The following is a 12,490-nucleotide window of genomic DNA, read 5'->3' as shown; positions in this document are numbered from 1 at the left end:
CAGGGCATTTGCTGGCAGTCTTGGCATTCCTTGGCCTGGAGAAGCAGCACCTCATCTCTGCCTTCGTCTTCATGTGGTGTTGTCCTGTGTGAGGGACTCTATATCCTCATGCCCCTTTTTAACAAGGACATGACTTTTATTGGATTACATTCTACCTGATGACCTTATCTTAACTAATCTTCTAAAGAAGGTTATACCCTGAGGTGTACTGGGGTAAGGACTTCAATGTGAATTTTGTTGGAGGCACAATTCAACCTATAACATAGGAGGTGTGGGAATGAATTCCTGTGTTTTTCAGAAGCACCTGATTAAATCTGATGACTGGTCAGATTTGAGCATCCTAAGTTTAGGAATCGACTTACCTCTGCTCACATTGTGGGGATCCTTACATCCTTTTATCTCAAGTGTATTTAGGAAGCTCATGGAACCAGTGTGAAAGCAATAGAGCTCCAGACAGTATATGTATCTACTAATGTGGATCCCGCTTTTTCTCCTAAGCTGATATCAGTAGACTCATTGATAGGATTCTACTGTTAGGCGAGCAGCCATTCCTGATGGTACCCCAGATTTGTCATTCCTCTCCTTACTCATCTGGACTGATTTATCCTGTAGAGTTAAAAACAAAATCACATTTCCAAGGACACATTCTTGGCTATCTCTGCTTAAACAGGAGTCCAGACATAGTCAAATATTTTAAGTTGTGTAGAATTGCTTAACACCCCTCATATGTTTGTAACCTTTTAATTGAGATATGTATTCATTATAATGTAAAATTTTAACTGCACAGTTTGGTGATTTTTACATATGTGTATATTCATATAAGAACCACTTAGAGCAAGACACAAAATATCCCTGGTATTGTAGCAGATTACCAATGCCCTTTATCAATAATTAACATTCTGTCCACCAAAGGAAGGGAATTCTTTCACTATCTATTAATTAGGTCTGTTCTTGAAATTCCAGTGCTACATACTCTTTTATGCTTGACTTCTTTTATACACCTTCACATCTAGGAGACCATCTATATTTCCGCATGTATCTTTGATTTATTCTTTGTTGTTCTGCATAATATTTCATTGTATGAATATCCCGTGAATTATTTCTTGATTTTCCTTCTACTGAACATTTGAATTTCTTTTCAGATTTCGTTATTTTGAATAAAGCTGCTGTGAACATTTTTATTTTTATCTATTGGTGAACATATGCAGTGCCTTCTCTTGGATATATACCTAAGAGTGAAATCACTGGGTCATGGGGTATGTTTATGTTGAAACCTTAGTGGATACTGCCAAAACATTCGTCAAAGTGTGTATATCAGTTTATACGATCAGCAGCTTATATACAAGTTCCTGTTGCTCTAGGTCTTCCTCACAACTTGGTAATATTGGGGCACAGGTGGTTAGATCGCTTGAGCATCCGCCTCTTGATTTTGGCTCAGGTCATGATCTCAAGATTCATGGGGTTTGGCTCTGCAGTGAGAGCTTGGAGCTTGCTTGGGATCCTCTGTCTCCCTGTCTCTCTGCCCCTTCCCTGCCCATTCTCTCTGTCTCTCTGTCTCTCTCAATAAATAAATAAACTTAAAAAAACTAGGTAATATCCATCTTTTGCAGCTTAGCCATTCTAGGGTGTGTATGATAATTTCATGTGATTTTATTTGTATCTTCCTCATAAGTAAAGGTGTTGAATACCTTTTTATATATGCTTTTTGTTGTTGTTCATTTGTTTGTTTTACCATTTGGATGTCTTCTTTTTTGGATTGCGTGTTCAAGAATTGCCTATTTTTAATTGGGTCATTTGTTCTGTCTTATTAATTTGTACTGATCCTTATTAGGAGCTTTTTGTCATATCTTCCTATTGAAAGCATCTTCTTGGAGTCTGTAGCTTACTTTGTAATCTTTTAATAGTGTTTCAAGGAAGAGTTTTTTAATTTCAGTGAAGGAAAATTTGTAGGTTATTTTCTTCTTTGGTTGATGCTCTTAGTGTCCTGTTCATTACCCTTACCCTCCCTCATAGGCCCAAAGATTTGGGACTAGTATAGGATATAGTAGTCTGTGATATATCTGATATTTTGATGAATACGATAAACTTTTCGTCTTACTCCATACTTATCCTCAAGGTCTCACCTGTTTTTATTCTTTTTCTTAGGAAAATGTAAAACCCAATACATAATCCCAAGTACTAAACTTGGGGATACACATTGTTACCATATATGTTCAAAGAAGTCATAAATAGTTGAAAATTGTTTGTTAAAGAAAGTATGGTTACATCATACAATATTTGTCATTCTGAGAAGTAGCACATAGACACAAACACAGGCAGAGAATTTTCTTATAGTCTTACTCTAAACCTTTGGATTTTTTCATGTTATAAAAAGTTTTTATCATACAAATATAGGACTTAGTTAAAAGTAAAGAGAATAATGTAATGAACTCCCACCTACCCATCAATCAGCTTTTAACATTTATCAGCATTTTTCTAATTTGATTCATTCCTCATACATCATTTTTTCTAGACCATTTTAAAGAAAATCCAAGATATCTTATTATTTTCTATAAATACTTTATGAATCTCTAGCATTATTTTTTTTGTGTGTCTACCATTCCATTATCACATCCAATAAAAATAATGATAATATCTTAAATATCTAATGCACAGTCCACATGCAGATGTCTTATTTGTCTTCAAGTTGCCTTTTTATAGTTGTTTTTTTTCACATTAGAATCCTAACAAATCCTCATGTTTTTAAATGTCTCCTGTCTGAATGGTTAATAACTTATAACCCTCTGACTTCATAAAGTTAATGAACATGAGTACTCTTGGCATTTGAAAATACACGTAATTTTTCCTTTGTTTCTATTCCTCTACTCTCTACTTTGAATAGGCTTATTAAACTCACAGTACATCAAGAAAAAAAAACTTTGAAACAGACCTCCCAGTGAAATTATTTTATTACTATTTGTTAAGTTTTTGTTAGCCAGCTAATTTAGGTGAACTTTACTTATTTCTTTGGCAAATGTATATTCCACAATGTTTCAGATGGCTCTTGAGTACCATTGAACATTTCTGTCAAAATTATGTACATATCCAAACAAATAGCATATATTTGCCCATAGCCTGATCGTTCTTGGTATCAAAGCATTATTAAATTATATGTGACATTCAAACAAGTGCAAATTTATAATGCTGTAATGTTACAGTCAAGATCGAGTGGCATCATAAACCATGAAGTTTCTCTTGTCATATCTCTCTTTATTGAAACAGACTTAATATTTTGTAATGTTTCTTTCTTTCTTTCTTTCTTTTTTTTTTTTTAGAGCAAGAGAGAGTGCACATGCATGTTCATGAGCAGGGGAGGGGCAGAGAGACAGGGAAACAGAAAATTCCAGGCAGGTTCCACACCTAGGGTGGAACCTGACAGAGAGGGCTTGAAATAGGGCTTGATCTCACCATCGTGAGCTTATGATCTGCGACAAAAATCAAGAGTGGGTGCTTCACTGACTGAACCACCCCAGTATTTTGTGTTTTGTTTCCAGTTCTTACATGAGCTAGAATAAATCTCTAGAATGTGTGTTTTTCTTGTGTTTATCCCTTGGTTACTCATATTTGTACATACTGTACATGAAAATAAAATCCATTCTTATGTCTACTTTCCTTTATGTTTTTACTAATTTTTCATTTACTACTAACACTTCAATTATTCTAATAGGATCTCTAATTTTCAATTTCATATACAAGAATAAATATATATTTATTATATTGGCTTTAAATATCTTTATTGGCTTAAAGCTATGACTCTTCCCAAACATACATATTTCCTCTAGAATTCATATATTATATGATCCTTATAATATATTAAGCATTAATGAATATAAGTTTAACCATTAAGTCATATGAAAAGGAGAAAGTATAATTTGATATAGAAGAATTATTTTATGGTAGATTATATGTGAAAAAAAGTTTTCAGATATTTATCCCATTTTATCTCCCTACTCTGGTAAGTAGATAGGCACTTATTTTTACCTTTATTTTGTCAATGAACATTGGCCTCAAAGATTTTGTGCCCAAACTACCATCAGTTACCATGGGACTTGCACTTCTAGCCTGGTTATCATTCCATTTAGCCATTATTATTGATGGGTTTGAGATATTTGCCTTTCAGTAATGCTTAAAATCATGTTCCAGGCTTCTCATAATTCTTGGATAACCAGTTGTGTTTTTTCTTTTTTAATCACTAGAATTTTTTGGCAGTATTTTTAAAACTTTTGGATAACTGTGCTTTTAATATTGTTAATATCAGCTAAACAAATTATAATTGATTCACTTGAAGTAATGAGAGAGAGTTCAAGCATACATTCTGTTATACAGTAAAAGCAGAAAAAGAGTATATAGAGATTCTCTCTATAGTCATTCCATCCATGAAGTTCATTAAATGTGATTTGTCTTTGCTATGTAAGTTAATATGAAATGTTAAGGCCATTTCAACCAAGTGAAGCGGAACAGATTACTGTACTTAATTTCTAACTACATTTCATTTTTGTGGGTATTTTTGTTTTGTTTTCTAGTGGCTTTTCATGGCCTACCACTGAAAATCAAGAAAGAACCCCACAGTCCATGTTCAGAACTCAGCTCTGCCTGCAGTCAAGAACAGCCCTTTAAATTCAGCTATGGAGAAAAGTGCCTGTATAATGTCAGGTAAAGCAGTCAGGTGTACATACAGAGGGTGGTGGTTCTTAGTAAAACACAAAGTCCAGAATAATATAAAGTCTCAAATTATATTTTATATGAGTTCTATTTCACCATGTTACACAGCTAATTAGGTAGTGTGTTCAGCAGGTTCTGAGGAACCGGTACACCATCTGATTACCCACTTTGAGAATCATTTTAAAGCAATAATTTTCATCCATATCGTTAGTTGCTTTTCTACCGTAGTGATGCATCCTGGTTTGAAAAGAGGGTCTTCCTTGGCATGAACAGCTATTGAAAGTTCTCATTAGAACGAATGCATTATGCACTTTAGATAGAGTCTGTAGGAAAAAAAATGAGACATTTGGCAGGTCTGAGCAGTACATTAGTTATCTGACAGGCTTTGCAGATGATCTATAAGATGTGTTCATGGAGAATGGCAATAAAGTTCAAATTTTATAAGGCTCAGCACAGACTATTACCTATTAAAAAGCCAGTTGTTCCTTTTGATGATAGTAAAGGGTGGAGCAGTAAAATTACTTTGCTCATTTGTTAGAAGATTTGATAACATATATGTTCATTAAAAACACTTCACAGTAAATTGCATTGTTACTTTTCATATTTGCCTCTAATTGCATAAGGAAAAGTTGGCCGTGTCTATTGACTATCATTATTCTCAATTACAGTAGATACTTAGTTCTTAAAAGGAGTTCATTTGGAAATGTATAAAAATGATTACAAATATTTGCAGTTATAGAAGTTACATAGATTCAGGTTCATAATACATTAGGATCCAAAGGAGCCTTCTTTATTCTCATATATTCGCAACATGTAATGTTATATCCAAGATATATAAGATTCAAGAAACTCAGATTTGTGCAGTCTCTTGGCAGCTGACCAATGTTGGGATATTCTCTTGCTGTTTGTTCTTGCAAATTTGTCTCTTATATCTGTTTTTCTAGGAGGATCACCAGAGCCTGAAATTATGAGCCAGCTCACTTGAAACTGCAAAGCTTTAAAAAAAAAAAAAAAAGATGTCTCATAGAAGACATTAAAGCTTACTGAGTTCACTTAAAATAATATTGATCAATCTGAGTTTTCTTTATAGTGTTTTTCATTTTTGCATTTTCTCTTTAAGAATACTGCATATTCATAGAGTAATTACTTAGCATAATGAAGAATTTTAAGTTAGTGGGCCAGGTAGATATAGAATTGTCATTCTGTTTCAGCATTGATCAGAGGTGTGGCTATGAAATAATTATTGCTTTGTATGATATATCTGACATTCATAAATTAATAGAAAATGAATTGCCTGAATATTTCCATGTTCTTCTTGGGGACCAATAATTTCCACAGTGATATATAGATTAAATTTTTGTACTTCCATATCCATACAAACAATATAATTCAATACAGTAGTTCACGGGGGAAAAAAGTAGTGTCCTAGGGCAGAGGATGTATCAGTTTTTTCTTTACATGGGAATGAGACAGGCAAACTAATTGTAAAATAAGTAGTTTCTCCTTCAGAAATATTGGTAAAGGATATAGGTAGAAGCGAACATAATATGAGTACTGTTGACTTTGCTTTAAAACCACCAGTGGTCTTATACAGCACACACTCCTACGCTTCTGTGAAGTGTTTTTGTGCTTGGAGGTATTTCTGTGGATAGATGTATCAACTGAATAAATTATTACATAAGTTAATCCAAAAAGAATTGTTTTTTATAAAAAGCAAAAACTATGTATTGATGATCGCATTTTATTTTGAAAGAAAATATATTATTTTAGCTTCAAACTATCTTCCTGATTCAGAAATTTAATTGGAGTTTATTTTTATTTATTTTGAAAGAGAGAGAGAGATAGAGAGGCAGAGAGAGAGGGAGACAGAATCCCAAGCAAGGATGTGGAACTCGAACTCAGGAGCCCTGAGATCATGACCTCAGCAGAAGTCAGGAGTTGAATGCTCAACCAGCTGAGCCACCCAGGCACCCCCCTATCAGAGACATTTTAATTTGCATCATTACTCTTTATTATCCATGGGAGGAAGTTAATGCCAGGTATCACTTATTTTATATAAAAAATGAAAATAAGGCAAATGCATTGCCTTCTTAAAATTATATCCCAAATAAAGACAAACTAGGAATGGTCTCCATCTTACAAAACTGAAATTAGTTTTACGTAAATATGGAGCAATGGCAATAACAGAAATATGCAATGATTTAGGTAAGATCTATCCAACTTGCTAAAGGAGACATATCTAGAATAGATATGTCAATAATTATTTCCGTAATTCCACTGCTCTCATAGTGCTTTTCCATATACTAAGTTTTTTGTGTAAGTGTGAAAATACACATTTTATATTTATGCTGATACCAAGTTATATATCAGTTATCCTATTTTCTCTTTAAGTGTGTGGTGATTCTGAAGGTTATGTGTTTTAGGATCACAAAACCCAGCACATGTAAAATTCTCACTTCCTTATGACTTGAGCCTATTATATTTTCTTTTTTTTGCTTTCCTTCCTTGGGTAGTGCCTATGATCAGAAGCCACAAGTGGGAATGAGGCCCTCCAACCCCCCAACTCCATCCAGCACCCCAGTGTCCCCACTACATCATGCATCTCCAAGCTCCACTCACACTCCAAAACCAGACCGCGCCTTCCCAGCTCACCTCCCTCCATCGCAGACCATACAAGACAGCAGCTATCCCATGGACCACAGGTAAACTGCAAATACTATATATATATATATATATATATATATATATATACACTATATATATAGTATATTTTTTAATGTTTTGAACATCTTGAAGGCAGTTTCTGTGACCAATTCCTAAGACCTATGGTAGATTTAAGGTGAGCATACTAATTTTGCACATCTTTGCAGAATATTTTTAGAAAGAGCTTGCTCTATCTATAGTTATAAATAATTTGTGGAGAAGGTCATTTATAAACATTCCTTTTATAAACATTTAAATTGGTTGCTAAAGTGGAAAATTAATCTATATACTGACATTTGAACATTTCCCTTTTGCTTTGCCTGAATTAAATTGCCTCACTTAAACTTTAAATCAGATCATCCCATTTTTATGAGCATATGTGTGTACTTGTTCTATAAAGTTAGGAGACTAATTTTAGTAGGTGGCTTATGGAATTAGGTTCTTTACCTTAGATTGAATGGTTTAACTGTACATAGTTTTGCAGAATAGAACTTATTTGATTAAAAGTATTTTCCATCCTTTCCAAGTGATGAATATTTAATGTCAGTAGATGCGTGACCCTGGACTCTGAGACTACAAAGTAAAGAGATAAAGACTGAATTATTATTTCTTAGAAAGAAGGAAGACAAGACCTAGAGCATGGAGCTAATGAGGATGCTCTGGTGGTTAATTCTGGACTCCTTGAGATAATTCATATTTATAAAACAAAAGAGCCCCTTCGCACAATACAGCTTAAAACACACGCTGATAGTATATAGCATCTATCGTTTCCTTTCTACCTTGTGATTATAGACAGCCAGTGGCAGGCAGGGAAATGTTTAACAGGCTTAATGGGAGAAAAGCCAGAAGGCCTCGTCTATAGCATATGATGAATCTGTGATATAAGTATTGCAACTCTGAGCCATCATTGTGACAGTTCTGAACACAGAGTCGGAAACACACGTGTAGTAGCACACCTTTACATAGCATCTCTACCACACAGATCTAGGAGACGTTAACTTCCAGAACATAGTTAGTAGCAAGACGTAGGAAAATAATTAGCAGAGGATGAACTTTGAATACTTCTTGCCTTTGTTTTTAATATATTTTTTAAAAAGTTATAAATTTATATCATTTACAGGAATTAGCCTGTGTTTAATAATCGGCTCACAGTATTTCTGAAAATTTAACAATAAGCCAGTGCAAACTGGCTCTGACACACCGTTATAAAAATAACTCAGCTGAAGGAATCCTCTAGATCAGCAGAGGAAACCAGAAGATGTGTCCCTGGCAACTTTCTGAGAAGAAGGGAATACTCAGATCAGCTTTTATATAGGTTACTTAATGTGACTCAGTCTCAATTTCACTTAAATCTTTTTTGGGATGATGGATAAGATAAAAGCATTCTTTACAATGTGAAATGAAGCTGTATTTTTTCTACCTTTGTTTCCATCGCTAAGTGTTCTTGTGCTCCAGTTATGAAATGCTTCCTATGATCTTTCCCTTCTCACTCTGTAGACTCGAGACCTTGTCAGAGCATAATGGTATGTGCATCTGTGTAAACAGTTTTGTAAATACAGATGAAAGAAATCTTATTGCAGGGTGGGCCATTGAACAGATGCACATTGTGCAGGACTGAAAGGGAGAAAGAGTACAAACAAGAAAAGCAAGTTTTATTTTGTCCACTTCTGCGGACTGCCCAGAGTTCTCGACACCCGAGGATCTCATACTTCGAATGAATGCCAGCATCAGAGATGGTGTCGTTGGCTGTTTGTGCAGAGCAGTTATTTCTTAGGGAAGGTAACTGCTGAACAAGCAGGACGCCTGTGTTGAGGTGACCTAACTCGAAATGCTTTAGCCAAATCCATTTTAGTTTCTCTACTTGAAGTCAAATATCTGAGACTGAGAGCAGCCGGCCCGGAACTATAAGAGGGAAGCTCAGGGTCTTTTCCCGCTGCCCCCCCCCCACTGAGTTTTGAGGACAGTACCAGCTGGCCAATCCCAGGAAAATCTCTGGAGCCGTATGTTTCTGAGGAGGATTCTTGGAGGGTTCTAGCCAACAAATGACAGTCCCTCGGTTATAAATGGCAGATTTGCTCTGGAAACAGATCCTTTCTCCAAATAGCCCCCTCCAGGCCGGGCACCCCACTTCACTCTGGGAAGGCTCTCTGGCCAGCTGGGCTGCACCCTGCCTCCTTTCCTCAGGCTCATTCTGTTCCAAGGGCCAGCCCTTTGGCACTTGTTTCTGAACCCACTGTTTCTGAACCCACTGTGCCGGAGCCCTGTCTCTCTTTCTCTGTGTTTCCTAGCACTTATACACTGTTTTTCTGTATCCAAGAGCCATGAGCATGCTCTCCTTACCCATTAACGCTCTTCCAGAAGCTACTTGAGTCACTTTACCTTTACCATCACCTAGTGCCTCATACGAATGGCGTGAGACACTTGTGTGTTTGCTATTTACGTGGTCCTTGGCATGTACCCACTAGAATCAGGTTAAATCGTGGAAACAAATGGCTTGATTCCTTACAAAGCTTTTTAGTATAAGTGTTATTAACTTCCTTTTAAGGCTTCACATGCGAGCTGGTGTCTTATTTTAACCTCAAGTTACAATTTTCTGATTCACTCCTTGACAGTTCTTAATGATAATTTCTGTTTCTTTTTTTGGCTAATGAAATAAGCAAGAGAAGGGAAGTGAATACAGTGCCAGTCAGCCTGTTTTGCAATATCCGAGTTTCTAAGTTTATTTTCTGCAGGTGTAGGTGGAATTTCAGTGCTGTCTATGGCAGCCGGGAAACATAGAGTTAAATCACAGGAAGAGGAGAAGGAGCCTTTGTAGAAATGCTAAAGCAATCACATTGCCATTCTTTCACTTTTACCTTATTTTCCTTTAACATGACCCGAATGAAATGTTTAACTTTCCAAATTAAAGTCTCAGGAATGCTTTTAGTGTAGGGGGGGCGGTTCATGGGTTTATATTTGTGCATCGGAGTGTGGGGTAGATTATTTGTAAGCACTCTTGGGGCATTTTTGAGCAGTTTTAAATCTTTAATTAATCCACATCTTTGCGGCAGGTCAATGATTTTACGGATGAGAAATACGGAACGGAACAATGATGTAATTAGCCCATCATTACACAGCATAACCAAGAAGGAAGGAACCTTGGGGTTCACTGTCAGCTTCTAGTGAGGCCTCAGAAACTTCCTCATGACCTAACAGCACAAACTGTCCCAAATCTATGCAGCAACAAATACATCTTGTTTCCTTCTGCCTTCCGTATGCTGTACTATGTATGCTTACTTTTATCAGTCTGATATTTTGTTTGAAGCCATTGGAAGCAGATGTGTGCTGTGCTGCTGTTTGATAGGAAAGAGAGGTCTTTTAAAAACCAGCTTAGATTTTGATCTTTGTAATATTTCCCCTTTTAAGTTCTCACTAGAATACAATGTTATTTAGAACATCGTTGAAGACTTAAGAGTCCTATCTATTTGTATTTGAGAAGAGGGCCATTCTTCTTTTGCTTCCTCAGTAACTGATGGTAAGCGATGGAAAACCACAAAGTAGGTTAGTATAAACCTGGTTGATTTTTAGTAGGTTTGTTGGTTGGTTTGCTAACAGAATTAAGAGATAGGGGATGCAGTTTGGAATCAGATTCTTTGTGGTTTTCCAGGTTTGTTTTTTTTCTTGTATATAATTATATGAGACTCTCTTAATATGGAAATTTGGTAAATGATCCAGTTTGTTTAGAATTGAGCATCTTAGCAGTTAGGGTGTGTGTTTCCTCAAAATGGTATACTGCTCAAGGCACACCTTTCACCCGCTGTAGTGTTCCAAAATGGTACTACAGGGGACTAATTATCAAGGGACACAAGTCATATTATGATGTAAAAAAACATGATGCTACTGACCCAGGAAGGAGAAATCTAGTCCTTGTGAAAGAGTTCCACTTCAAGTCAGTTGGTATCAGGCTCATTAACAAAACAGTTAAAACTTGTACCAGTGTTGTAAGGAGTATTTCTATTATCCTTTTATTTAAAACATGTTCTCTTATTTCCCAGATTTCGCCGCCAGCTTTCTGAACCCTGTAATTCTTTTCCTCCTTTGCCAACAATGCCAAGGGAAGGACGTCCTATGTACCAACGGCAGATGTCTGAGCCAAACATCCCCTTCCCCCCTCAAGGCTTTAAGCAGGAATACCACGACCCAGTGTATGAACACAACACCATGGTTGGTGGTGCAGCCAGCCAAAGCTTCCCTCCTCTGATGATTAAACAAGAACCCAGAGACTTTGCATATGATTCAGGTAGGCCCATGCTTTAAGTTACCTTTAAAACATCTTTTACTTGCTTGTCACTTTGGTTAGTGTTGGCTTCTGCTTGGGTCTCTCATGACCATTTGGTATGGAATCCTTCTGATTTTGTCCCCTCTGAGTCTTTCTCTCTTTGTGAAGTTGGACTGTCAAGCCATTTTGGCTTGAGCTCATGGTTGACATAGTGTCTAGAAATGAAAGCAGTCCAAAGAAAAGTATAATTTGTAAAATTAGGCATACTCTCAGTCCAAAAGAGTAACATTGTCATTCTTTGGATTTGGGGCTTTCTTTCCATTTTGCTACTGTAGTGTTACTTAATAACAGTGGTTGCAGAAAGTACTATTCTTTTGTATTGACTTATTTGTTGCTTATAACTGTTTGTTTTGTCTTTTACTGGTGGCAGTATTCCAATGGTCCAGAAGTAATGATTCTTACATATTAAAAGAGGAAGTGCAAAAGTATCTGAGTTTCAAAATGGTTTAGCTTTGGTCTCACTGAGGCGGAAGGCCCCCCACAAAGTAATATATCAAGATGGAGAAAGGGGGTCTCCTGCCAGTAAGAAAATGTACACGAGTTACAGATATCACCCCAACATGTAACCTTGAGACTTAAGAAGAATTACTTAACTCCTTTTCACCTGTAAATCACAACATCAGGATGCCTGTGTTTCAGGCATCTCAGGAATTGTGAAAAAAAGTATGAAATAAAAGCTAATGCTCATGAGAAGGGCACCATGTTCCTATAAAATACTATTAATGTTCTTGTAACTGGTGAATAGATGGTTGTGGACTTGGAACGACC

At 36.2% G+C, this 12,490-nt stretch overlaps 1 protein-coding gene across 3 annotated transcripts in view; it reads left to right on the top strand.

Moving 5' to 3' along the window:
• Positions 1–12,490, top strand: part of ETV1 (ETS variant transcription factor 1) — a 93,022-nt gene that overhangs the window by 45,554 nt on the left and 34,978 nt on the right. For all 3 annotated transcript variants that reach the window (XM_039219422.1, XM_039219424.1, XM_039219423.1), the window contains 3 exons: positions 4,563–4,692; positions 7,215–7,403; positions 11,439–11,683. In XM_039219422.1, the coding sequence (XP_039075353.1) occupies positions 4,563–4,692; positions 7,215–7,403; positions 11,439–11,683 (564 nt within the window). The remainder of the gene's footprint in view (positions 1–4,562; positions 4,693–7,214; positions 7,404–11,438; positions 11,684–12,490) is intronic.

Source organism: Hyaena hyaena, unplaced genomic scaffold (genome assembly GCF_003009895.1).
Source record: "Hyaena hyaena isolate Hyena2069 unplaced genomic scaffold, ASM300989v1 scaffold_818, whole genome shotgun sequence".
NCBI lineage: Eukaryota > Metazoa > Chordata > Mammalia > Carnivora > Hyaenidae > Hyaena > Hyaena hyaena.
Note: the sequence above shows the minus strand (reverse complement) of the source record. Positions and strands in the feature narration are given on the sequence as shown.